Source organism: Bos grunniens, chromosome 8 (assembly GCF_055505025.1).
Source record: "Bos grunniens cultivar Pamir isolate PY7600 chromosome 8, Bosgru_T2T1.0, whole genome shotgun sequence".
Taxonomy (NCBI): domain Eukaryota; kingdom Metazoa; phylum Chordata; class Mammalia; order Artiodactyla; family Bovidae; genus Bos; species Bos grunniens.
In genome coordinates, this window is record NC_141172.1 from 307335 (window position 1) to 331393 (window position 24059).

General features: G+C 46.8%; 1 protein-coding gene and 1 long non-coding RNA gene across 5 annotated transcripts in view; one reads left to right on the plus strand and one right to left on the minus strand.

Annotated features, from left to right (window-relative positions):
• Positions 1–779: 779 nt before the first annotated feature.
• Positions 780–23720, plus strand: LOC147366542 (uncharacterized). The gene is made up of 3 exons (XR_015168857.1): positions 780–1300; positions 10861–17892; positions 22401–23720. It is a non-coding gene; the product is annotated as an uncharacterized LOC147366542 (long non-coding RNA).
• The window catches only part of MFAP3L (microfibril associated protein 3 like), a 55335-nt gene continuing 42855 nt past the window's right edge, over positions 11580–24059 (minus strand). For all 4 annotated transcript variants that reach the window (XM_086414191.1, XM_086414190.1, XM_086414189.1 and 1 more), the window contains exon 3: positions 11580–17638. In XM_086414191.1, coding sequence (XP_086270317.1) covers positions 16725–17638 — 914 coding nt within the window. In that variant the 3' untranslated portion in view covers positions 11580–16724. The remainder of the gene's footprint in view (positions 17639–24059) is intronic.

The following is a 24059-nucleotide window of genomic DNA, read 5'->3' on the forward strand; positions in this document are numbered from 1 at the left end:
CAAAAAATGACTGTTTTGCTTTAGTGAAAAATACCACTTTTCAGTGAGTCAAGAGGTTGTATATACCCATATCAAAATGAAGGATCCTTTAAAACAAATGCCTATTTCTTTGCTGGGTGGACTTCTCTACTGATGAAGGTGATACTCTGCTATTCTTCTGCAGGCACCATGAGAGGATGAGATGCATGTTATCTAGTCACCAGTTAACACCGGGAGGTCTGATCGGACCGCAGGAACCTCTGTTCAGCTGGTCTGCAGGAAAAAATACACCCCAGGCTCATGCTGGGGAGACTCTGAGACACATCTAGGATAATCCTCCACGTCTTCTTACCCTTAATTTTTTCCCTGCTGTTTAGCTTCAATCTGGGGCCTCTCTGGTGGCTCAGCAGTAAAAGAATTCACCTGCAATGCAGGAGATGCGGGTTTGATCCCTGGGTCAGGAAGATCCCCTGGAGGAGGGCCTGGCAACTCACTCCAGAATTCTTGTCTGGGGAATCCTTATGAACAGAGGAGTCTGGTGGGCTACATTCCATAGGGTCACAAGAGTCAGACAGCTTAAATTTAATACACAGTATAAAATAGAAGTAGATCCAGATGGTTATCAGATCAGGAAAACCGTAGAGTAAATAAACCCTATTCATTTCCATGAACTTACTGCTTATTGGGTAAGCAGATAAGGTAACCAGATAATAGAGTAGGATTTATTTTGACTCAGTTTAAGGACCATTTACAAAGTAAGCACTTGATAACTGGCAAAACAGAATTCTTGAGTATTCAGGAAGAGCAATTAAGATTTTATTTGCACAAAAGTAAAAACCAGCTGGGCCTATTTTGGTTCCACATCCAGTAGGGATAAAGGCAGCTCAGAGACACACAGTCAAGAAGCAGAGGAAAGTTGAGTTACAAAGGATCAAAAAGATTTCTGCCCTGTAATTAAGTAACACCTAGGGGTTAGCCTCCATGATTGTAAATATCAGGAAAGGGGATTTGCCAAGGGGTGGGCAGGGCTGAGGTCAGCAGGACTGAGGTCAGCAGGACTGAGGTCTGCCAGACGACGGGCGGACAGAGCTCGGGATCCGCGCCTGTCTTGGATCCGGGCGGCAGCGATTACAGAACCAGACATCACAGGGGAGTGTGGCCAGTTGGCTGCCCCGGAGCCTGGCAGAAACGTGTGGAATCTGGCCAGGAATTCCCCGTTCACCACTGCCTCTGGATTGTTACTCAACCTTCAGATGGAAAGCTGGCGTTGGAACCAAGACCGAGATCTGGCTGATCCAGTCGTGGGTGCGTTTCTGCCCAGGTAGGTGACGCGGGGTGAAGGCGTTGACAGGGATTCTCACAATTCAGATGTCAGCCTCCCCACAGCAAGTGTGCGCATGTGCCCCGTGGTGACGCAGTTCTGCCTTTACAGGACCATCCTCTTGATTTTCCACAGTTGCTTCTTTTTAAGAAAGATAACTGTATTTATTTATTTTAGGCTGTGCTGGGTCTTCATTGTTCGCGGGACTTTTCTCTAGTTGTGGCTCGTGGGGGCTGCTCTTCATTGCGGTGCTCTGGCTTCTCAATGCAGTGGCTTCCCTTGTTGCGGAGCCCAGGGCCCGTGGGCTCAGTAACTGACTCGGCTCCCGACTCCAGAGCACAGGCTCAGTACTTGCAGCGCATGTGGGGTCTTCCCTGACCAGGGATCGAACCCGCGTCTCCTGCACCGGCAGGCGGATTCTCAATCTCTGGGTCCCCAGGGAAGCTCCATAGCTGCTGTTTCTGAGACAGATCAGCAGGGATTATGGCCCTGGGATGACGTGCCTGCTGTGCCCTGTCCAGGGCCTCCTCAACCCTAAAATAATTTCCTCACATAATAAGGCGTGTCGTCCTGCTCCTCCAACAAGGCCAGCGGGCAGTGCTGCCCTGTTTGTGCCCTGAAAGCAGGTCAGGGAGAGGACACACCCCTGGTTGTTTAGGGAGCATTTAAAGCTCTCAGTTGTGTGTGGTTCCTTTTCCTCTGGGGTGGGTCTATCCTGGCAAAGGCTGAAGGAGAGTGCAGGATGGGCTTCTGGAATGGGATCCTCCATGAGAATTTTGTTTGAGATTAAAAGAAACCCAGGAGGCAGTCAGGGCAGCCTGGGCGGTTAAGCTGTAACCTCTCCCGAGGGCAAGGGGGCTGTCCCCGCCAATCCCTGAGCTGCAGAAAGGCTGCGCTTTTATTTTACTTAACCCTCCAGGATCTGAAAAGTGCCCGCAGAGAACACGGCATGAAAACACAGAGGTGATTCCAGGGTGACTGTTCCTTTTTCTTGAATTCACCGCAGGTTTCTAATTGTGGAAAGCGGTCTCACCAAGACAGCCCCAGAGTGGACAAAAGACCTTTAAACATCCCTTTAAAAGATATATATTAAGTTAAAGTTGACAGAAAGAGAAGAGTTATATTCCATTTCTTGAAAAAGAAATCTACCCCATCCTGAGAATGGGGGAAGACTCTACAAGCATGGTTTTAGCTTCAAAGAGATTCTTCAAAATGTACATTTTATCCTTCACTGGGCCCTGTGAATGAAGACATTTAATCCATTACCAAAAGATCCTAATTAGCTGCAAGACGTGTTTGTTTTCATTTAATGTTGACTAGAGGCTTGGCATCTTTCTGCTTCTGCTGGGAGCACTGTGGGGGTTCAGACATGGTTGTTATCTGCACAGAGCTCTGTCTGGTAGCTGGAGAATCTCCTACGGTCTCAGGGAAAATGACTCAACTATTTCGTTCTTCAGAACATGGGACCATCTTTTGGGCTACACTGCCTGTAGGACAGGGAGGAAGAGGGGTGTCCTGTTATAAAGGGGAAACCAAAGAAAAGACTTAAGGGTTTACCCAGGTTTATCTGGTGGCTCAGACAGTAAAGAATCTGCCTGCAACACAGGAGATTCGGGTTTGATCCCTGGGTAGGAAAGATCCCCTGGAGAAGGGAACCCACTCCAGTATTCCTGCCTGGGAAATCCCGAGACAGAGGAGACTGGAGGGCTATAGTCTATGTGGTTGCCAAGGGTCGGACAGGACTCAGCGACTAACACTTTCACTTTCTTTCCAGCTTTATCTAAATAGTCTGACATGAAAATTGACAGGAAATGTTCCATCTCAGTGTTGATGAATGGGCATAAATAATTTCGTAAGGCTGTGACATAACAGCCTGTGCGCAGGAAACACAGTTAAACTTAGGTAACACATCTGAACATCATGGTTAGACTGAAGTGTGCAGACTTGGTGTTTTGCCCAGAGTGGAAAACACAACAGCAAGGTTACTGCAGCGGCAGTTATGAAAAAGACACTTTCGATCTTGATGGAGACAAAATATTCCAATTAATGCATCACAGTCAAAATAAACAAATATTTGAAAGAGGCTTCAGTGTTGCTGCTTAAAGGGAAGTCTGCCCTCCCCACTACCACAGGGCATCATTTCTTAGAAATGGTTTAATAACCTGAGTTCTGTAACAGGAGCCCACTGATTAGCTTAGCACAAAACACTTTGGGCATTGGGGTTCATGTCACCGAGGAGATGACCAGGACCTAAACTGGAGGTTTCTTGGCTAGAAATTAGGTGGGTAGCCATTCCCTTCTCCAGGGGATCTCCCCAACCCAGGGATTGAACACTGGCCTCCGGCATTGCAGCCAGTTTCTTTACCATCTGAGCCACCAGGGAAGCCCAAGGAGTGTACTTTTCTGTAATTTTAATAATGGATTCACACAAGCTAATGCATTTACCAGCTGGCATATTTTAAAAATTCACTTTTATCCAGGCTGGCTAACAGTACAGAGATCGGTTTCTCAGTTTCGCTCTGCTTCCTTCAGGCAGCTCCTTTGAAGCTTTCAAGGGGTTGGCGTCCAGATCAGGCTGCTCAGGTCCTCCAGCCGTGGCTGGCCTCCCAGAAGTCCCCTTGGGACCTTCATCCCTCCTCCCCACTCTCCTCCATGATCTGAGTCCTGGGCACTCAGATTTCAGCTGCTTGGTAGGTAAAATCACTGGAGTAAACCAATCCAGACCACTTATCCATAATGCCTGATGTGATTACAAGTCTGGGTATTTGCACAGTAGAACAAAGTTATCTGGAAGGAAGGAATCTTTCCTGGTGCCATTTCAGTGGCTTTGAATGAGGACTCTTCAAGGCTCATCAGATGATCCTGTTCTGGAAGCTGTCTCCTACACTTTCCTGGGTTGGGCAGAGGACCTTTAACTGTGGCCAGCTATCCTGGTCTCAACACCTGAGACGGTAACTGGCATTCATGCTTTCCTAATGTGGCATCAGAAGTGACAGGCTGGGGACTGGCACTGCTCTCCAGCTCCTGTCTTACCCTGGGGAGGCTAATGAGATCAGCAGCGTCAGAAGGTGTCCGAGCCTTTCCCACTGACCGTTACCACTCTGTGCCTTAGCTGTGGAACTTCTGGAGTATATGTCGCCCTTGTGGAGGGAGGACATTATCTCTGAGACTCTCCAAGGCACAGAGCCCCCACGCCTCTGTTTGCTGCTCTGCATCTTCCGGCCACACTCGGGTGCAGGCTGTGATCTGGGAGTCCAAGGACCCTGCCAACAAGACACCTGCCTTGAGCCCCTCCTTCTCAAGGGCTTTCCAGGGACTCATGTGTCTGGTGGTCTTTCCTTGGTTTCAGAAACCACACCTGTCTGCCTACATTGAACCAGAATTTCTAAAGCAACAGGAACTCAGACACCAAGAAACAGAAATCTGCACACTTACTTCTATTGGAAAATATGATGCTAAAGCTGAAGCTTCAATATCTTGGCCCCCTTATGGGAAGAGTCGACTCATTGGAAAAGACCCGGATGCTGGGAAAAGATTGAGGGCAGGAGGTGACAGAGGATGAGATGGTTGGATGGCATCACTGACTCAATCAGTTCAGTTCAGTCCAGTCACTTAGTTGTATCTGACTCTTTGCGACCCCATGAACTGAAGCACGCCAAGCCTCCCTGTCCATCACCAACTCCCAGAGTTCACTCAGATTCACGTCCATCGAGTCAGTGATGCCATCCAGCCATCTCATCCTCTGTCGGCCCCTTCTCCTCCTGCCCCCAATCTCTCCCAGCATCAGAGTCTTTTCCAATGAGTCAACTCTTCGCATGAGGTGGCCAAAGTACTGGAGTTTCAGCTTTAGCATCATTCCTTCCAAAGAAATCCCAGGGCTGATCTCCTTCAGAATGGACTGGTTGGATCTCCTTGCAGTCCAAGGGACTCTCAAGAGTCTTCTCCAAGACCACAGTTCAAAAGCATCAATTCTTTGGCACTAAGCCTTCTTCACAGTCCAACTCTCACATCCATACATGACCATTGGAAAAACCATAGCCTTGACTAGATGGACCTTTGTTGGCAAAGTAATGTCTCTGCTTTTCAATATGCTATCTAGGTTGGTCACAACTTTCCTTCCAAGGAGTAAGTGTCTTTTAATTTCATGGCTGCAGTCACCATCTGCAGTGATTTTGGAACCCCAAAAAATAAAGTCTGACACTGTTTCCACTGTTTCCTCATCTATTTCCCATGAAGTGATGGGACCAGATGCCATGATCTTCGTTTTTTGAATTTTGAGCTTTAAGCCAACTTTTTCACTCTCCACTTTCACTTTCATCAAAAGGCTTTTGAGTTCCTCTTCACTTTCTGCCATAAGGGTGGTATCATCTGCATATCTGAGGCTATTGATATTTCTCCCGGCAATCTTGATTCCAGCTTGTGTTTCTTCCAGTCCAGCGTTTCTCATGATGTACTCTGCATAGAAGTTAAATAAGCAGGGTGACAATACACAGCCTGGACGTACTCCTTTTCCTATTTGGAACCAGTCTGTTTTTCCATGTCCAGTTCTAACTGTTGCTTCCTAACCTGCATACAGATTTCTCAAGAGGCAGGTCAGGTGGTCTGGTATTCCCATCTCTTTTCAGAATTTTCCACAGTTTATTGTGATCTACACAGTCAAAGGCTTTAGCATAGTCAATAAAGCAGAAATAGATGTTTTTCTGGAACTCTCTTGCTTTTTCCATGATCCGCAGATGTTGGCAATTTGATCTCTGGTTCCTCTGCCTTTTCTAAAACCAGCTTGAACATCAGAAAGTTCACGGTTCACGTATTGCTGAAGCCTGGCTTGGAGAATTTTGAGCATTACTTTCCTAGCGTGTGAGATGAGCAAACTCAGGGAGATAGTGAAAGACAGTGAAGCTTGGTGTGCTGTAGTCCATGGGGTCGCACAGTTGGACACGACTGAGACACTGAACAACTACTATTGGAAAAACACACTGATTACAGTTGGTTCCAGAGAAACTTGTTATCTAATTAAGTTTACTGCATGTTAAAAAAAAAAGTGTGTTCTGGGTGGGAAGGAGGAAGGTGTGGTTATCAAAGGGAAACTGAGGGATCCTTGACCTCCTGGAATTTCTGTGTCTTGGAGGTGGTGGTGGTGGATGTGCAGACATACACATGTGGTGAAGTGTCACAGAACTACATGCACACACACACACACAGTGTGTAAAACCAGAGCCACCTGGTCGACACTGGAGACTGCTCCAGTGTTGGGGCCCCGACTGTGATGGTGTACGATGCTTCTGTTAAGAGGTGACCCCTGGGGGAACTGGTCAAGTGTACATGACATCTCTCTGTGCTGTTTCTTACAACCCCACAGGCACCCAGAATTCTCAGCATAGAAAGTCTGATTATCACACACTGGCAGCTTAAACAAAAAACATTCATTGCTCACGGTTCTGGAGGCTGCAGAGTTTGTAACCAAGGCTCTGAAGATGCACTGTTTGCTGAGGCCGGCTTCGTGGTTCAGAGATGGCTGTCTTCTCGCTGTGTCCTTGGAGCCCTCTGGGCCTCTTTTCTAAGGACACAAACCCCATTCCTGAGGGCTCCACCCTCACAACCTCACTACCCTCCAGAGGCCTCATGGCCAAATACATCACGCTGGGGTTTGGGATTTCCCTGGTTTCTGAGGGGATCCAAACATCCAGTCTGTGAGCATGGCATCATCGTCTTCTGCTCCACAAAACCTTCCATTTTCAGCTACCGACAAGAGCATTTCTAGATCATAAGATGATTACACTGCTGTCCTGCTTCTAGAGTCATTCTTAAAGTCTCTTACTGATTCAAGATGATTGGGAGTAAAATCTTTGATTAATATGGTAGTCGGGTTACTGAGTTAGTGAGCCTGTGTCAGACACAGCAGTTCCAAACTTCAAAGGATGCACAGAAAGTAAAATATATTTAACTCAATCACCTCTAACCCATTATGGGATGGGAGAAGGAAACATAAAATAGCACGATGTAAGAATTATCCATCTATAAGTATTTTTAAAGACATGTTAAATTTTTTTTCTAGGACCCACCCGGCAGAATTTCATAAATATCACTAATGTATCTCAATAATTACTGTAATGACAAAAAGCTAGGATAGTTATATTCTGCACATAAAAAAAATGTAATGATCCCAGATTCCTCACATCAGCCGTCACCTTTCTTTTCTCCTACAAATTTAAATTTCTAAGGTCGTAACACTTTCAAAATGACTTCTACTAATAGAAGTAATCTAATCTACAAATATGGTTGTTGTTATTGTTTAGTTGCTGAGCTGTGTCTGACTGTTTTGCGACACCATGGACTGTAGCCTGCCAGGCTCCTCTGTCTATGGGATTCTCCAGGCAAGAATACTGGAGTGGGTTGCCATTCCCTTCTCCAGGGGATCTTCCTGACCCAGGGATTGAACTTGAGTCTCCTGCACTGGCAGGCAGATTCTTTACCACTGAGCCACCAGGAAGCCCACAGATGTGGTTCAGTTCAGTTCAGTTGTGTCTGACTCTTTGCAATCCCATGGACTGCAACGCGCCAGGCTTCCCTTTTCATCACCAACTCCTGGAGCCTACCCAAACTCATGTGTATTGAGTTGGTGATGCCATCCAACCATCTCATCCTCTGTCGTCCCCTTCTCCTCTCGCCTGTGTCATCCCCTTCTCCTCCCACCTTCAATCTTTCTCAGCATCAGGGTGTTTTCCACTGAGTCAGTTCTTTGCATCAGGTGGCCAAAGTATTGGAATTTCAGCTTCAACATTAGTCCTTCCAATGAATATTACGACTGATCTCCTTTAGGATGGACTGGTTGGATCTCCTTGCAGTCCAAGGGACTCTCAAGAGTCTTCTCCAACCACAGTTCAAAAGCATCATTCATCTGTGCTCAGCTTTCTTTATAGTCCAACTCTCACATCCATTCATGACTATTGGAAAAACCACAGCTTTAAACCATATTTTGTTGGCAAAGTAATGTCTCTGCTGTTTAATATGCTGTCTAGGTTGGTCATAACTTTTCCTCCAAGGAGCAAGCGTCTTTTAATTTCATGGCTGCAGTCACTATCTGTAGTGATTTGGGAGCCCCCCAAAATAAGTCAGTCACTGTTTCCAGTGTTTCTCCATCTATTTGCCATGAAGTGATGGGACTGGATGCCATGATTTTAATTTTCTGAATGTTGACTTTTAAGCCAACTTTTTCACTCTCCTCTTTCACTTTCATCAAGAGTCTCTTTAGTTCTTCACTTTCTGCCATAAGAGTTGTGTCATCTGGTGCCAGATTCTAACTTTTGTAAAGCTTCAGGTTTAAAATAATTTTAAATACAGCCAACATTAAAATGCACCTCTTTTATGTTCAAGGGTCTAATACATGGTGGATGAATTTTCTCACAGTCTCTATCTGTAATCAAGCCATTTACTTCATGCATAATAGCCTCATCCTCTGGCCCAGAGGGTAAGGAATGCTATGGCAGGAAAGACAGGAGACATCACCCCACGGTGAGGGCGACGTGACCAGCTGGAACTGAAGACTTCTATCTCTTTGTTCAAATGAACTTGTCTTTTTTTCCCCACTTCATGTAAAAACCTTAATGTTTAGAATTAAGAGTACTTTTAAAGCTTTGGGACAACTTTAGTCACCTCATCAAATGGCTGGGAGGAATAAGTGTGCCACAGCAGGTGTAATAAGCTATCAGACTTAAGAGTCAGAGACACGGATCCCCTCGGGGTCTCCAATGCACCTGAGCTTCACAGGAGTCATGAGAACTTTCAAGAAATAGATTTTGTAAACTGAAAAACAACAACAAAAATCCCTTAATCTAGCTAAAGGTCAATGTACAGGTGATTTTTTGCATGATTCACGGGGATCTCTATTCCATAAATGAGCTTGAAAATTAAGTTCATTATAAGAAAACTCTCTAAGAAAAACATCACAAGAAATTTGCTTGTTGAAAAATTCATATGCTATCAGCCTTTGTGCTTATTTTTTAGCTTATTTAATATGAGTTAATATCTTAAGAAAATTCTTACTCTTGGCATCTTCATGTTACCTAATAGTTAAATGCAGTTGGTACAGGCTTTACTTCACCGTTATTTAAAAATACCTCAATAAACCACAAACACATACATATACTTCATTCAATTTTTGTTTGTTGTTTAGTTGCTAAGTCACATCCAACTCTTTTGTGATCGCATGGACTGTAGCCCACCAGCTCCTCTGTCTGTGGGATTTCCCAGGCAAGAATACTGGAGTGGGTTGCCATTTCCTCCTCCAGGGGATCTTCCCCACCCAGGGATTGAACCTGCGTCTCCTGCATTGCAGGTAGATTCTTTACCACTGAGCCACCTGGGAAGCTCACATTTCTTTCAGCACGTCAGTTCTAATGGTCTTTCCAAAACATACTCATCTACTGAGCTTTCATTTCAATCATCTGCTGATTCTTTCATTTTTCTAGCCATTGAACTATCTTTCTATTTAATGAACTGCAGCCTCAGGGTATCTCAGGGGCCGAGGGAGCACCAGAATCATTTGACTTCTGCCTCCAACACCCCGCTGGCAGAAACCATCTAAACTCAAGAGAGTGTGAGCCACGTGATCTGTAATTAACGTAGTGGTGCCAGTGAAGTGAAAGTGCTAGTGGCTCAGTCGTGTCCGACTCCTTGCAACCCCATGGACTGTAGCCTACCAGGCTCCTTTGTCCATGGGATTTCCCAGGCAAGAATACTGGAGTGGGTAGCCATTCCCTTCTCCAGGGGATCTTTCAGACCCAGGGATCGAACCCGCGTTTCCTGCATTGCCAGCAGATTCTTTACCGTCTGAGCCAGTTGGGAAGCCTTAGTGGTGTCAGGAGCACCCACATTTTTTGGTAATCCTCTCTTCGACACAAATACATTTATAACTGTCTTTTTAGGTTGATGGTAAAAGGATGACTTCATTGTGGCAGGACAAACTCATGCTTTCTGTTCCAAATGGCTGGACAAGGACCAGTGTAGCACCATTTTTAAGATTTTTGACTTGGCACTTAAAACCTACCAACACCAGAGTATGTCCTCCATGCGGTCAAGGGCTCCGCTTCACCAGAGGTTTTCAAGTAGAGAGGAACCATGTGTGTTAGCTACTCTGCCTTAAAAGATAGGGAAATCAGAAAACCTGACATTTAATTTCCAACTCTGTGACTACACACTTGAAAATCCCTCAGATGAAGCCTTACCTAGGCTCTTTTGATTAAGGCCCATGAAAGAATGGACTATTCCAAAACCTGTTAAAAATAAAAGCACAAAAATTAGCAGCTGTTTGTCCTGAATCTGAAAATATCTACCAGTCAACATTACACAGTTAGGACAAAACTTTCCTATTTTCTCTTCCCTAATGGCACATTTGTTAAAGTTTCCATTAATGCCACTGCAGTTCTCTTAAAGCCTGTTTTGTTTGAAGAACTTACAGATATTAGTTATGTGCATAGTTTATTGGGTAACCCACTCAAAATTTTGTTTGCCTCTTCAGATTGTATCAAAATTTAATTTCTTTTCCATCTGGTGTTGTTCAGTCTTGTCTCATATACACAGCCTTATCTCAACCCTGAATATTCACTAGAAGGACTGATGCTGAAGCTTGAATACTTTGGCCACCTGATGTGAACTGGTGACTCATTAGAAAAGACCTTGATGCAGGGAAAGACTGAGGGCAAGAAAAGAAGCTGGTGACAGAGGATAAAATGGTTGGATGGCATCACCGAGCCAATGGACATCAATCTGAGCAAAATCCGGGAGATAGTGAAGGACAAGGAAGCCTGGTGTGATGCAGTCCATGGGGTCACAGAGTCGGACACCACTTAGCGGCTGAACAACAATCTCAGCTTATCTGAGAGGAACCCAGCTTTGAGAACTCTCATTGGGCACGTTCAGAGCAATCTGGCCTGAACTGAGTGCTCTCAGGTTTCTGCGTGAGGTCTGCAACTAACACCTTCTCTTGGGTAAGTTTCCTGGTCTTTGCGGATCTTCTGCAATAAGCTTGATGTTACATGTTAAAATTCCCTCTTGATATAAATAAATGGCCATCAAGTTCGTTAGGACAGAGTTAAGATTTTTGACTTTGGATAAAGTTTGTAGATTCACATGAAAATTACTTCCTTTACCCCATTTCCCCTAAGATATGCCACAGATGCAAAAGGTAGGGATGCACACTGCCCACATACTTCTTACACAAGTAAAAAGTAAATCAGGCCACATGCACACAGCCTTGACCAGGGACATGGCACGCTCGGCACACCTGTGCAAATCCTTTATTAAAGCAACAACCAAAGTACAGGATGGCTCACATGTTTTTTTTTTTGCTGCTATATCAAATTAAATATTAATCATTTGTTTATACATTTAAATTATTTTAAAAAGGTGAACATTTATAGCTCACAAATCAACGGAGTGACATTTCCACCCAGATACATTTTTCCATCTTAGTTCCCAGTTTTAACAACGGACATTCAGAACCAGAGGGACAGCACATCAAAGGTAAGTGGCAGCACCTTCTGTGAGCAGCGCCAGGGTGTCTGAGAGATACACTGAAGGTTTACATTCTTCATTAAATAAAAACAATTTATGCAGGAATATTCTTAGACCTATTTGCTTTATTTTTACATTCTCTATGAGCTTTAAGTTTGGTGGTGGCATTCTGAGCATTAGACCTCTTACAAACGACATCTCTGAAAAAGTCTTAATTAAAGGTCATTATCACTGTCATATGATATTTTCTTGTATAACAGACACTCAGTCTTTCAGAAAGCAAAATAAGCAATTTTATTTGATTTTTCACCCCACCACTGATTTGTTTAATCCAGATCTTGTTAATCACTGTAGAAACCCTATAAGTCATTAGGAAGATGAACTTTGTTATCTACTAGAGGATTTTACAATGAATAGGTGAATGTAAAAATGACTAATACCTTGAAGATGGTGGTGGTTTAGTTGCTAAGTTTTATCCAACTCTTTGCCCCTGTAGCCCGCCAGTCTCCTCTGTCCATGGGATTCTCCAGGTGAGAATACTGGAGTGGGTTGCCATTCCCTTCTCCAGGGGATCTTCCCTACCCAGGGATCAAACTCGCATTTCCTGCATTGCAGGTGGATTCTTTACTGCTGAGCCACTAGAGACACCCAACCTTGGAAACAACAGAGATCAAAATATGTGGGTGACTATACAATGAGATTTGGTGGCTATTTAAAGAGTACCAATGAATTAGTCTAAAGAGCCAGAACAGAAACAGGGATTATGATGTAAAGGAAATGCAAAAAGGGTGTGTGAAGATGGATACTGGGTAGTCATTGAACTGTGCTGAGTATAAAACAGAGTATCTGAAAGATACGTGAAATGCTGTGTTTTCTCACCCAATGAAACACTGAGACGAAACCCCTGTTCACAGAACGACTGGGGCTGTGAGGAGTTTGAGCACTGGTGAAAAAGTAAAAGTGGCAGTCACACAGTCATGTCCGCCTCTTTGTGACCCCGTGGACTAAAGCCTGCTAGGGTCCTCCGTCCATGGGATTCCCCAGGCAAGAATACTGGCGTGGGTTGCCATTCCCTTCTCCAGGGGATCTTCCCCACCCAGGGACTGAACCCAGGTCTCCCGTGTTGTAGGCAGATTTTTTACTGGATGAGACACCAGGGAAGCCCTGGTATAAGACTGAAATTCAACCTGCACATACAGGTGGGCTGGTTTGCCTTTCTGAAACAGCTCCTCAGCCAGCAGGGATTGGGGTCTCTAGGGTTGAGCTGGTTTGTGTCGGTGGCACTACATTTAGAGGCTATCTGTTCAAAACAGGCAAACATTCTTTCTGCCTTACGCTTTCTTCATGGGCTAAAGAGCTGAACAGATTCAAGGTTACCAATAAGTAACAATCCATGTATTATATTTGAAATGTTATCAGTCCAGTGAATAAGCTACATAGCCATCATTCAAGCCCAGTCTCCACCAAACTGCTTTCTTATCACATGTGCCCTTCAAAGGAAGTCTGAACAACACAGATGTCTACAGTTAAAAATGAAACACACAATAAAGAAGCAAAGGATTCCAGACTCCACTGTGTGGGAGGTCAGGACTTTTGGCCTTGGCTTTGGGGAAAAAAACACAAACGCCCATCAGCAATCATTCTGGGTGTAATGACAGTACAGTAATGCTCAGGACGAGCGAGGACATTCAGGTGTTTCTAGAGCGATTTCTATATGTTACAGATGTCACATTTGGTTCCTAGAGATTTAGTCAAGTATTAGTATCTCGTTTTGTCAAGTATGATATACAAAAAGATGAGAATAGTAGATGTGCCCTAAAGATATGAAAATATATATAAAACAAAACCATTATAAATTACATAGATTTGCAATATAAAATTGTTTTTCCCCCATTTAGAATAAATACCGTCCAAGTTTATAGGTCATTGCAGTGAATTAAATATGCACACATATCTGAATCATTTTCAGAACTTCAAGAAAAAAAATTGTTATAGATATGACCAGCTGACTTGGAAACCAGAAACTGCTTGCTTTTGAGAAGAATGACCTAAGACCCAAGGGACATGGCTTGGGATTCAGTGTTAAGCTGCAAAACTGCCCCAAAGAGCCATATGTAGCCATACTTCTATAAATTTCTATGAAGCTGAACAATTTATCTTTGAAAAACCTGGCGAAAGTCATGAGACTGTCTCTGTCCCGTATTCTAGTGGGAGAGCATTTCTATTTCGTAAAGAAGCTATAGCATAAACAAGAAGAGACAGAGACATCTTTGTAGTAAGCCAGCCTCATCTCTGGTTGGCTATTAATATTATTCTATCAAGAGCTTTCTGATGCCTTAAAGGGGAACATTTTAAAAATCTACATAATCTCCCCAGTCTAAAGAAGCTAAAACCAACCTGAAAACATTCTTTGGTCACTCAGTTCTGCTCCTGCTTTAAGAAAAATCTGCCTGTGTTTAACTATCTGTATCCGACATCCAGGTGGGAGATGCCTTCTCCTGTCATTTCCACGTGGAAACCTGTATGTGGGTTTCGGTGGAGGGAGAAGGGGACGGAATGGGAAAAAGTTTATTTGCGGACCCCCTATTGTGGCTTTGGGTGCATAGATCCATGGTAAGGATCTGCTGACCTCCGCAAGTGGAAAAATGTTTACATTCTAAGACGTATGATTAAACTTCTCCACAGGCCAAATACAGAAAACCTTTGTCCAGGGAGCCCATGCGGGGGTCAAGGTTTCCCTGGACTGTTCACTTCTCATGTTTTAGGTGACCACCCAAGACACTCCAAACTGATGGCAACGGGTCATCTGAGGCCAAGAGGAATCTGACCCAACTGTGTGTGTGTCAGACCACCTTTCACATCAGTTATCTCTACATAGAAAAACCACTGAAGCCAAGCCCTTTGTTCTCAGCTCCAGACCCAGATGAGTTTTCTGAAAAAGTTGGCAGCAAAAGCATCTAATAACATCACAGGCCCATTTCTGCTCCTAAGACTCCTCGTCTCGTGTAAGGGGGGCCATCATGGGAGATGACAAACTTTCCACAAAACTCTAAATGTCAGAACCAGGTGGGATCTGGGGACCCAAGTACCACCTCCTTGTTTGGCAGACGAGAAAGATTCAACCCAGGGATGCAGTGAAGTCTCACTCACGCAGACAGTGAGGACGTGAGGACTAAGCCTTGGGTCTGTTCACCAACCGTGCAGCCCAAGGGACCTTTGTGGACCCATGACGTGGCCATGACACTCATGACGACCTCAAGGTTATGGCACTCCTGCTCATAAATGGCAAGGAAGTTATACCTCTCCTTTTCATGGTTACATCTAAACTGCGGACGTTGCTCTAATGCTTTTGGGGGCAGAAGATCCACAACTGTCTTAAAAAGCTTTGAGTTTTGTAAGCTGGTTCCTTGAATTTGCAACAGTACTGATTTTCAGCATAAAAAATGTTAGAAGAACCACAGAGGACAGTGGAAACCTGAAAGCAATTGTGGAGAAGGGCAGGGTGATGATGCTGGTTTGGTAATGTGGGCAAGGGAAGCACTTAGATGGAGCCGGGGAGTGCGTGGGGTGCCCCCCACTTGCACAAAGCCCACAGTGGTTACCAGCACAGGCCAGTGAGGTGTGGGCCTGAGGCAACTAGCTTCGGCTTCTTTCTAGAACATCACTCTGGCCTCACATACAGCTGCCTTCTTTGGGGGCTAAAAATGAATTCAAGAATGCTGGCATGATGATGCCATTATCCTAACCTGTCTCTGCCCCCTTCAAGGATGGACAAGTCAGCCATGCAGTTAACAGGAGTGGGCCTGGTGGGGCGACCCCCAGGACCCTCACGCTTGCTGCCCTAACCCAAGCATTGGGGTCCCCTGACATCCGTGGTCCATGGCAGCCGTGGCGGGAGCCGCACGCTCCCCACTTAAACAGATTCCTCAGGCGCCTCTGTCTCTGGAGGTGACACACCTTCCAGATGAAGCAGCAGCTGGCTTGGAGGGGGACACTGCTTAGACATAAGAACAGGGCTTTCCACGGGCAGTCTGGGCAGATTCAAGTTCATGGTCTCCCTCCAACCTCAGCTGAGCTCACCCAAAGGCTCTCAGAATGGGACGGGTAAACCTATTTTTATTTGGCTATTAAAGTGCTATTCCTGGGCAAGGTTTTATTTTTTTTCTTCTCTCAGTTTCACCACAGCAGCTTCACTGGAAACGAACGAACAAAAAAAGCAACGATGGAGACAGGCCTGGGAAACGACAACATCAGGAGGCTGGTAGCTAGCTGCTTTGGAATGTTAAGATGACTCGTGGGAATCAGCCCTGACACCAAAGCCTGGGAGGTAAAAGTCTGGGGTGTGCGTTAGACGGTGGGGGTGGGGGGCGGGAATAAGGACAGAGTGGCCAAGGGAACAGACCCGCAGGAACGGTCAGCATTCAAGTCACAACGCCTGGGTTATAAAGCGACAGTGATGGGGCAAAACTGAGAAGAAAGTGCAACAGAGCCGCGGAGGGATGGACTACAGCTGCTCCCTTAGCAGACCCATTTTTCAAAAGAAGAGCGGCGCCCTGTGCCCCAGGCAGGGCTGTGAACTCAGAGTCTCTGACAGTCAGTGTTCTCTGCCAAAAGGGCAGCAGCGGTTAAGGTTATCTGGCGGAGAAGAGCCTCTGAGGTTCGGGTCATGTGGACAGACACCTGCCCAAGGTCACCACCCCGCTCCCCGACGATGCTCGCATCCCCCTTGGCTGGGGGTCGACTGGGGCGTGCGTGCGGGGGCCTGACTCATACGTGCGTGCGTGTGGGGCCAGACTCCTACCTACGACTGGCGTCTCCGGTAAGGCTTAGCGGCGAGGGCGGCCTGCATCTGTCCCGAGGGGTGGCCCTGAATCTCGGGGTGTGCATAGCTTCAGGGTTGGGGGGTACACTGTTAGACATGGCTTTCATAGACGACATGGGTGCTTCCGTCCCGCGGCCTGGCTGGCTCCGCGGCCTCTAGCAGACCAGGCGGCAGGACGTGGTCCGGCACCTCGACGGGCGTTGGTTCCTCGGAGGTCAGCGCTGCTGATGTGACCTCGGTGGAGGGCGCCGCGGACTCCGGGGAGTGCTCGGCCGACGGCTCGGTGTCCTCCTCCTCGTCTCCGGCCTCGAGGGCCCCGGCGGCCCGGTCGTCTGAGGGCTCCCGGTGGGCTGGGGGGTGCACAGACACCTCGATGGCGATCTGCTGGGGCTGCTCGTGCAGTGACGAGGCATCAGAGTCGGCGTCGGGGATGGTGTAGACCTCGTCCCCGTCGGCGGCTGCGGCCTCCTGGCCCTCAGGCGTGTGGCGCACGAAGTTCTGGTGGCCATGCTCATCCAGGCCCACCACTTCCATGAGCTCCTCCACGATGGTCCTGCAGTTCATGATGAGTGGGGGCAGCGGCACACTGCGTGCCAGCTCCTCGATGTAGCGGGCGAACTCCATTGTCTTGAACTGCGTGACCTTGGCCAGCTCCAGCGTCTTGGCTGAGGTGATGATTGGGATGCGCTTAGCGATCTCGAAGGCCTTCTGCAGCTTCTCAGCGCCCTCCGTGCGGAAGAACTCGTTGATGGCCTTTTCGGTCTTCTTCAGGTGGCTGCTCATCATGCAGAGGCGGGTGACGTTGAGCACCAGCACGACGGCGAAGGCCACCAGGCACACCACCATGTAGTACACACCCATGTCGCCCGACGTGAAGACCACCCGCAGCGTCACCGTGTTGTTCACAGAACCGTGCACGTTGGAGGCCATGCACGTGTATCTCCCTCGGTCTGAGAAGGACACCTTGGTGATGTTCAGGAGGCCGTCATGCATCTGCCACTTTCCTGTGGGAGAAGGAGGACAGGGTCAGCTGGGCCCTCCGCTCCCCGCAGTGACCATCCACGTGGCACTGTGTGTGCTTCACACCACTACGGAGGCTGGCAGTGAACAGTGAACACCTCCCTCCACCACTGACGGTATGCACAGTGAGCTCTGAGCACACCTCCCACAACCAGATCTGCTGCTGCTGACGATGGGGACAGTGAGTGGTGACCTCGACAGACGGGGAGAGGAACAGTTCTTAATCCACAGAACTCAGGTAAAAGTCACGAGCACCAGCCCATTTTATAGGACGGAGAAACTGAGGGAGGGGCCTCTAAGGAATCAGGAATTGGAATTAGGAATCAGTTGAGCTAGATGCGAGTTCAAGCCCAACAAGTTAGACTCTGAACACCAAATCATACTGTGCAATTCCACACTCTAGAGAAAAATTAGAAACACAGTCAGTCTGGAAAAACACTGTGCTATTACTAGGGAATTCCTTAATGTGGCATCTGATTTTCTCCCCTGCCTGTGAGCATGGCACTGCAGATACTGCAGAATATATGTTCACTGGAAAGTTTTTGTTTATAAAGTATAAAGAATATAAAGTACATTGGGATCAACCTAAGAAACAGAGTGAAAGTGTTAGTCACTCAGTGTCTGACTCTTTGTGACCCCATGGACTGTAGCCTCTCAGGCTCCTCTGTCCATGAAATTCTCCAGGCAAGAACACTGCTTGCCATGCCTTCCTTCAGGGATCTTCCCAACCGAGGGATTGAACCCAGGTCTCCTGCACTGCAGGCAGACTCTTTACCATCTGAGCCACCAGGGAAGTAAATCAGTTAAATTATAATTGTTTACCTGGGTTTCTCATATTTGAGATTGAAGTTATCCTCAGTTGATGGAAACATGACTTAAATCATTCATTCAGAGACTCTACAATGAACTACATCACTTACATTGTGCAGATTCAGAAGCTGGGTGTGAATAAATATAAATTTGGTTTTGCTTTGCAAATAAACAATAGACCCATCAGGTTGAATGGAGAAGGAAATGGCAACCCACTCCAGTATTCCTGCCTGGAGCATCCCGTGGACAGAAGAGCCCAGTGGGTTACAGTCCATGGGGTCACAGAGTCAGGCATGACTGAGCAACTGAACAACAAATCAGGTTGAAAGCAGGCCTCACACCATGGAGAACACATGATAAAAAGTATTGAAACAGAGACAAACTCTTCCCTGTCTGGCCTGGAAAGGATCCAGCACTGCCCTGGGAATCAGGTTCTTAATCTGAACTAATCTTTGCTAGGAGAAGGCAATGGCACCCCACTCCAGTACTCTTGCCTGGAGAACCCCATGGATGGAGGAGCCTGGTAGGCTGCAGTCCATGGGGTCGTGAAGAGTCGGACACGACTGAATGACTTCACTTTCACTTTTCACTTTCATACATTGGAGAAGGAAATGGCAACCCACTCCAGTGTTCTTGCCTGGAGAATCCCAGGGATGGGGGAGCCTGGTGAGCTTCCGTCTCTGGGGTCGCACAAAGTCGGACACGACTGAAGTGACTTAGCAGCAGCAGCAGCAGCAGCAGGGGTTCATCCTTAATCTGCCTGTGTACCCGCAGGTCAAAAGACCCGACCCCAGGGCCCCAGGAAACATGACCCTAGGTCTGCCTTTCAGGTTTTGGGTCTGAGTCTTCTGCAGCCCCTCCATCTCCCCAGATGGGCCCTCAGAGACACAAGGCCAGGCCCGGCCCTGGGGGAGTTCTGAGAGCTGGCTGATATTTCTGTAAAAGCACTAATGTCCCCAAGCGAGCCAGAGAAGCTCTCCTGAGAGATGGGGCAACTTAACTATAGTTTCCTTCCAAGTGTCTGTTATCACATTGCATTTTTGTTTGTTTCATCCCCCTCTGGCATAAACTTAAGCCTAATGAGAAGTCTGATAGTTCCCCAAAGCAACTAGCGACTGTTTTAAAATAATAAAACAATCTGTAAGCATTAAAGTGACGAGGGTCCCCAGGGAGTGTGAGACAGGAAATAGCCTGCATCACTCCAGGTCCTCTGCCTCAGGGACCGTCCTCAGGGAAGCTGGCTGGAGCCGTGGGGGCCTGCAGCACCACCTCCCCCTCCCGCCCCCGCTAGCCTGGGGAACCTGGCGGGAAGCCTGCCATAGAAGGCGCTGTCACATTTTCTGGAGGAACATCTGTGGAGAGGGGCTCTTGGCGTCCCTGAGCACCCAGCTTCTAACAACTTAGCCAGTGTCCTCTCTGAGAGTAGAAGACGTGGGAAATCTAGTTAATTTCAATCTCCTGTGAGTGTGCGCAGACAGACCAACCTGTACCCACTGTGTGAAACCTCCCCTTGTCCACATGGGCAGGGGCCAGCCTCCTACTCTATTTACTCCTTGAATATCAGGCTTCAGATGTGATACAGCAGACTTATCCAAATATAAAAGCATCTGAGCAAGGGAAATGATCAACTTGATCTTCCTGACCCAGGGATCAAACCCACATCTCCTGTGTCCCCCTGCGTTGGCAGGTGGATTCTTTACCAACGGCACCACCTGGGATCAAACCAGACTATAGAAGGCACAGAAAAAAAGAACACGTCTCGTTGACTCAAAGTTTATGACAGACAGGGAAGGTGCTGAGCTCAAGAGGACTGCAGATTCTATCTGTGGGAACTTCTCACACTGACCTTCCTCACTTCGGTGGGAAATACAGAAGCAATAGGACAGGAGAAGGTGACGTTATTTGCATGGGGAACACTTGGGATCAATCTGTTCACCTCCTACCCTTTCATCCCCACTCCCTCTGTGGAGGAATCATCTACGAGTTCAAGGTCAGAGAAGGAGGAACCTGGGTGTAGAAGAGGAGGAGCAGAAAAGAGAGCTGAAGTCAGGAGGCAGGCACCTGACGGGAACATAAATGGCTTTTCCCAAATATCTCAGCTATGCTTTTAGTGATGGCTGTATTCTAACTGTTACAGAAAAGTGAAACTCAGAAATGCATATTAGTTACAAGACACCAATGCTTTATTGACTATTCAAAGGGTTTCTGAACTTGGATTTTATAGTTATCTTCAGGGATGTGTTCAACTGTCTCAGTTCAGTCCAGTTCAGCTCAGTTGCTCAGTCATGTCCGACTCTTTGCGACCCCATGGACAGCAAACACACCAGGCCTTGCTCTCCATCACCAACTCCTGGAGCTTACTCAAACTCATGTCCATTGAGTCGGTGATGCCATCCAACCATCTCATCCTCTGTCGTCCCCTTCTCCTCCCACTTTCAATCTTTCCCAGCATCAGGGTCTTTTCCAATGAGTCAGTTCTTCTCAACAGGTGGCCAAAGTATTGGAGTTTCAGCTTCAGCATCAGTCCTTCCAATGAACACTCAGGACTGATTTCCTTTAGGATGGACTTGTTGGATCTCCTTGCAGTCCAAAGGGACTCTCAAGAGTCTTTTTCAATACCACAGTTCAAAAGCATGAATTCTTTGGTGCTCAGCTTTCTTTATAGTCCAACTCTCACATCCATACATGACCACTGGAAAAACCACAGCTTTGACTGGAAACTGTCCACAGACATGTATTTATCTGGCCTGGGCCCAAGCGATTCAATGCAGATACAGACTCAAACACGTCAGAAGTTCCTAGTCACAGGTCAAAACAGGCCCCGTCTGCAGTAAACACAATTAGGTGACACTTGTGATTCGTTTGGGGGAAACCAGTGGGATAGTCAGTGCATAAATTGTTAGTTTCGTGCATATTCTGCTTCTTAGCCCAGAACAATGGGTCCTTAGACTAACACCTATTGTAGACTTTATCCAGTAATGACCCTTGTTTATTCTTGAAGTCTGAAGCCTCTCTGTGTGATAAAGTTGATGTCTTTAGAAGGACAGCTGTCTTTTTTATCTTGTTCATGCATTCAACAAACTTTAGTTTACAAATTGTCTGTCACCAGGCTCCCTAACAGACAATGCAGATGCAAAGATGAATCAGACATGACCCCTGGCTGCAGAGACCAGTCATGTGGAGAGGGACGCAGACTCCCTGCCAAACCGGGGTGCATGGCACGTGCCCTGAGTGGGCAGGGCACCAAGGATGCTGCTGGATGAGAGGATGCAGTCCTGAGTGGGGCTGGGGTTGTTGGGAGACGAACAGGAGAAAGAGAAAGCACTCCAAGGCCAGAGCGGGTGATGGGACATGTGAGAAAAGGAGGGGAGCCCATGTGCTGCAGGGGCAGAGAACTGCGGGCAGAGGCCTGGCCACCCTACCTCTTCCCCTGCTCTGAGCCCTGGTTCAACCAGCGGAGAAAACCTAAAGGTCCAGACGCAGATGCCGGAAAGCGGGGGGATTTTAAATTAAGGAAGATGTCATTTCAAATCAAGGGGGCTTGTTTGAAAAAAAAATAAAGTTAAATTCCTAGTTTAGTGACACATAAAAATAAATCCCAAGTACTCTGAAGATCCAAATGTAAAACTATAAGTATAATATCAATAGAAGACATGAAAATATTTCTATGGCCTTGGGACAGGTAAGCCTTTTTCAGCATTTCAAGAATCCCAGAAACTGCCAACAGAGAACCCTAATGTATCAGACTTCTCCCCAGTTAAAAGTTCCACACTATGATATATGCTATACTAAAGTTATAAGCAAATGATAGAGTAGGAGAAAATTCTAGAATATCCGACAATTGCTCAGTAACTAGAAACCAAGAAGAATTCCTACATGTGTGTGTGTTGAGTTGCTTCAGTTGTGTCTGACTCTTTGTCACCCCATGGATTGCAGACCATCAGGCTCCTTCAGGCTCCTCTGTCCATGAGATTCTCCAAGCAAGAACACTGGAGTGGTAGCCAGTCCCTGCTCCAGGGGATCTTCCCAACCTAGGGATCCAACACATCTCCTGTGCCTCCTGCACTGCAGGTGAGTTTGTTACCACTGAACCACCTGGGAAGCCCAAAGAATGCCTAAAAATCAAGACAATAACCCAAAAGGAAAAAAAAAGGTGGGGGGAGGATTTGGACGAATAAGTCACAGAAAAATGGAATGCAGGTAGCGCCTAAGTACACAAAATCACCTGTGGTTAAATCATAGCAAAATTTAAAGAAATTCAAGTAACTTCTAAAACAGGTAACTTTTCCACCTTGCAGAGTACCAGAGGAGGGATGCGGGGGCGGTCATGGGAGGATGAGAAAGACATACTGCCCACAGATGCGGCTGCTGTGGGGACGCTGCTGCAAGGCTGCTTTCTGGAATCTACCAAAGTTCAAGATGAGTGTGTCTGTTACCCACCTCTAGGATTCTTGAAATGCTTCAAATCAGGCAGGCCTAGATCTGATAGGGAAAATATTACTGAATGTAAGAAAATCAAGGGCGTGGAAATATCTTTTCAGCATCTGTCTCCTTGGGGACACAGTTCTGGGACCTTCCTCCCAGCTAACACCCTCTGGGCGAAGCCGACATCTGGGTCCCAAGCCGGGAAAGCGGCTGAGCTTGTATCGCTTGTCACCTCGGGGCCTGGGCACACGGATGGTGAGTCACTCAGGGCAGCACAAGCTCACGTCCACAGAACTGGGTCAGGGGACCAGTCTAGCAACTAGAGAAGCGGTCAACAGCATCGTGTGGTGACAGCTAAACCTATGGTCCCAAGAAATGCCACGGTACATGGGATACTATGATTCGACATGACAGGTCAGGAATAACACCCATGCCAACACCTTCCAGTCAAATGACCACTGGACAGAACCAGAGTACCAACCTCTCCCGGAAGTGAAGCAGCTTGAGAAAGCTGGCAGTACAGCCATGGAGATGCTGTAAGCATAGTTCTCCTCCAAACCCATGTCTGCCAAAACCCCCATCTGTCCAGCTATCCTGAGGACCACTCAGCATCAACAATTAACATCATGCTCATGAAAGCATTCAGTTCAGTTCAGTTGCTCAGTTGTGTCTGACTCTTTGCAACCCCATGGACTGAGGCACACCAGGCCTCCCTGTCCATCACCGACTCCTGGAGCTTACTCAAACTCATGTCCATGGAGTTGGTGATGCCATCCAACCATCTCATCCTCTGTCATCCCCTTCTCCTCCTGCCTTCAATCTTTCCCAGCATCAGGGTCTTTTCTAATGAGTTAGTTCTTCGTATCAGGTGGCCAAAGTATTGGAATTTCAGTTCAGCATCAGTCCTTCTAATGAACACCCAGGACTGATCTCCTTTAGGATGGACTGGTTGGATCTCTTTGCAGTCCAAGGGACTCTCAAGAGTCTTTTCCAACACCACAGTTCAAAAGCATCAATTCTTCGGTGCTCAGCTTTCTTTATAGTCCAACTCTCACATCCATACATGACTACTGGAAAAACCATAGCCTTGACTATATGGACCTTTGTTAGCAAAGTAATATCTCTGCTTTTTAATATACTATCTAGGTTGGTCATCACTTTTCTTCCAAG